The sequence below is a fragment of the Hyperoodon ampullatus genome (assembly GCF_949752795.1).
Source record: "Hyperoodon ampullatus genome assembly, chromosome: 12".
NCBI lineage: Eukaryota > Metazoa > Chordata > Mammalia > Artiodactyla > Ziphiidae > Hyperoodon > Hyperoodon ampullatus.
In genome coordinates, this window is record NC_136925.1 from 88956029 (window position 1) to 88960187 (window position 4159).

The 4159-nt window shown below is 43.7% G+C and overlaps 1 protein-coding gene across 1 annotated transcript; it reads right to left on the bottom strand.

The window, feature by feature from the left end:
- Positions 1 to 921: 921 nt before the first annotated feature.
- On the bottom strand, positions 922 to 3656 carry LOC307061580 (uncharacterized protein; the record flags this gene model as incomplete). The annotated part of the gene is made up of 3 exons (XM_079716754.1): positions 922 to 1335; positions 1837 to 1936; positions 3448 to 3656. 3 exons carry the CDS (start codon positions 3654 to 3656, stop codon positions 922 to 924), a joined length of 723 nt encoding a protein of 240 aa, XP_079572880.1.
- Positions 3657 to 4159: the final 503 nt, after the last annotated feature.

Consider the following 4159-nt stretch of genomic DNA (forward strand, 5'->3'; position numbering starts at 1 on the left):
TCTACAAGTTATACTAAGAATAGAGGCTTTTATTAATCATGGACAAACCACACTCATTATATCAGAGCAATGATCCACTTTTTTTTTTCTTTCTGAAAACAAGTTTTATTTAAATAAGGGTTTAAATACATTACATAACATTAAAACTGAAGGGGAAGAAAAAAACCCAAAAAACCAAAAACCATTTTGTTACTTCACATGGCATTGGGCAGCTGTTGCTAGTAAGTTGCAAGCTCTACAGCTACATGACTGATACATCGGTTTGAAATTTGTTCCCTTGTCAAAAGTTTAACTCTGATAGAAGGTTGGCCTCACATTCTAGTTTGGACATCAATCAGCTAGGATATGTCTGGTCAAAAAGACCTTGGTGGCAAGCCAGATGTCCTATCACCTCAATAGAATGAAGGTGGCTGCTCTAAGCTCTGCCCACCTGGTCACGTTGGAGATACCAGGGGACCTTTCCCCTGATGATCAAAGACTCCCTCTAACAGTACAGCTGCTGTTGCTGCCTCACCCCATCCTCCACTCTCAGCTTCACCCAGGGCTGTTCAGGTGGCGACATTCTCTTAGGGCAGGGAAGTCTGTAGAGGGATTGCTGAGGAGCTTCTGGCCAGACATAGCCGTCTGTGATCTTAGGGCTCTGGACTTGGCTGAAACATCACTGTTATTGCTTTGTTTCAGGCTGGACACTGCCAGGTGCCTACTGCTTGACCTCTGTTTAAATGAAGGACTTCAAGACTAGACAGCAAGGCTCTTTTCAGTTTATTGCATGAAGGAGTCACACTAGTCCAAGTTAAAAGCAGACCCCAAATGGTTACATTACACAAGCTGCGAGGTTTTTAAACTTGTGACAAGGGACAAAAGGAAAATTCTACTCATTGCAAGGAAATCCTCACTTCAGCTTCAGTGTGCCAGAAGCACTTAAAACCCATGAACCTTCAGGTGATCGTCCTTAGCCAGTCCAGTCTCTACGAGGAACTGGCATATGTTCTTGCGCTGGTCACCCTGTAGCTGAATTACTTCTCCATATTCTGGATGCCCAATTACAGTACCATTGCAGGCAAATTTCTTCTTAAACGCCTTCACTAGTTTCTTTTTATCGTAATCATCAGCGATCCCTTGGACAGTAGTAAGGGTCTTCCTGCCGTTTCTCTGTTGGATTCTTATATGGATATAATCCTCAGTGCCAGCAGGAAGCAGATCATCACCCTTACTTGCATCAGCAAAGGGGTCGAAAGAGTGGAGGTTCTGGATAGCGGATATACGATAGGATTCCTTTTCCTCGGTGGAAACGGTCTGCGGAAGGCGGCGGCTGGAGAAGGCGGGCGGGGGTGACTGAGCGTCGGAAAGCGAGGGGGCTCGAGGGGGAGGCTGCTGAGTCCTCGGTGGCGGCTCAGTGACTGGGGCTATGATCCACTTTTTAATTCAACTCTGGCTTGTCCTTCAGTAAGTAAATGAAAGCAGTGAGCTTTGGACAAAGCCCGTTTAAATGGGCCACCATCTTAAAAATTCAGGGAGATTACCACCAGCACACTTGCAGTAAAGTCTGTGGGCTTTATATGTGGAAACTTTTGTTATTGTACCTTTTCCTTTGGTATTCTGTTCTCTTGAACACCATTTATCCTTAAATGCAGAAAAATTTTTGCCATATTTTTATAATTCACAGACTTTGTTAGGACTGTGCCATAACTAGTAATAATAGAATTATGTGTAATAGGAATCCTATGTGTTGAACATAACTCCAATGCTGCAACTTATTTAAAGATAGATTTTTTTCAAGTTGGGCTTATAAATCATTTACAAAGAAACTGAGCAGGACTGAAACTACAGTCCAACTGTCACATTCTTGTAATGTGACCGCAGCTGCTCGGGGCTGGAGGCCGCAGCGGTGGGGAGCGCAGAGGCGAGGCCCCGCCAGACCGTCAGGAACAGAGCTCTGTACTTGCCAGATATTAGATCAACAGCCATTAAATATAATGGGAACCATCTTCCGTGGCCAGGGCTCAAAAGCTGCAAGTACAAACAGCTACAGATATGTCACTGGAGACGCGGGGCCCAGCACACCGACGGTCCCCAAGCTGCAGGGGGGACCTCGCCTCCGCGGCCTCAAGTCACAAAGTCACAGCCCTCCTGTCACAAAGTTCTGGTTCTCTGGACCCTAATGCACAGACGCGTCCATTCTCTGTGAGTTACGCACACACGTCGGACCCCACGTCTGCCTCACAACACATGTACTCATTTGGCTTTTACAGGGGGAGGAAATGGCCTCAACTGTGTAAAAACCCAACACAGGTTTTGGGCTCTCGCCTTAGGGACTTGGTTCCAGGGTGTGTGAACCTGGTGTTCGCTGCTGGTAAAGAACAGCTCTGTCCTGAAGGGGGTCAGAGGTCCAGGGGCCACGTCTCCCCCCTACCCCACTTACAATGCCTTCTACCTTTCTATTCTGTGGATCAGATAAAAATAATACATCGCTTACCAAAAGGTTGAATTTTAACATTGTACTGAGACACAGGTCTAAAGTCTATGATTAGAGAATTATTTTTCTGGGAAGTGTTACAAAGCTACCTAAAACATAACACACACACACTAACACACACACACACACACACACACACACACACGATTTCTGAAATAACAGCAACATCTTTTGCATTTTAGAGAGTTTATTTGTGCTTTGATTTCATAGTCCCCACTCGTGAGAGCCCCTCCACACCAAATCCCACTGCTTTTGTCAGAGACCCTAACACTGCCCAGCATTATTTTGGTTTTTTCACATTTACTGTCTGTGTTCTTCACTAGATTAAGTTTCATGAAAACAAGGATCTCGCCAGCCTGTCTGTTACTGTTTTTCATGGCACTAAATAATTCTGATTGACTGAATGTATGAATGTTTGAATGTGTTACATTTGATACATAAAATTATATTCTCTTGACTTTAATATTTTAATATAAGTGATTGCTGCCAGTTTCCTTAGGTCAGTTTTCACACGCTCATATTTACATATTTATGTGAAAGAGTGAGGAAGCAATGATGTTTTCTGCAAGTAACAATGACCTTCAGCCTTTGTATGTTTTCCTGCTGAAGCTCATCCTTGCTGTGTCCCTCCTTGGACCAACAAAGACTACTGCAATATTAACTCTTAGTGGGGAAACAAGTACATATTAACACCTACATTTAAAAATCCTTGATTTTACAACAAGCATCTTCAAACATTCTCCCTTCTAACAGATATAAACAGAATAACCTCCCCACATCACTACCAAGCTGTAAGAGAAGCACAAAGGAAACTGTTCAGCCTCCTCTGTGTAATCCCACTATCGTGGCATCACACGCACATCCACTCACTTAGCAAAGACTCTTGTCTGTCTTCCATAAATGATATTTGTCATGTTTGCTCACCACTGAGCACCTTCTGAAGACTCTCCCCATGTTAAGGAATCGGCCACCTCTTGATCTCCAGGCAGAGGCCAGGAGGCGGTTTCCTAGCGCCCTGCACAGACGTGTAGCCCTGACCCAGGTTCACGGATTCGATGCAGGTGCCTGCAGGAGACTTCAGTCTGGAAGTGAGCAGCGGGTGGAAGCAGTGCTTGTCACCAAGCCTGGTGTATTTTCCTATTTTTATTCTTATTTTCTTTAAGTAAGGATTTAACTCCATTGCCAATCCTTCAGCAGAACACCCAAACTTGCACAGTAATTATATTCAATTATTTTTGAAATTTTGTTAACTTTAGCCATATAAAACTCAGAGCTTCAAGTGTTTTCAATTTTTGATGTGATAAAGGTGTATCTGTCAAGGTCGACAGGTAGAGTAGGTTCTTTTCACAGCTTAACTAAAATAAGAAGCTTAGGCTCCTACTTCTGACAATGTCTCAACCAGGTCCCCAGGACAAGGTAACTTCAGAAAAAATAGATGCCTAGGATGAAGGTACACCTTGAAGGGGAGTTATCACTGGATCTGTGTCACCATGAGGCCATCTAACTATCGATATCAATTCAGCACATACTTTTGAGCATCTGTGGTTTATGCTAAATAATATGCTAGACTCTGGAGATGCAGAGTTTGTAGGAGATGAAAGTGTAGAACGGAAACAGAAAAGTAAGTTAACAGGTTTGTAAAGGATCTGGGAGGTAATCCTCACGCAGAAGAAGACAAAGCCC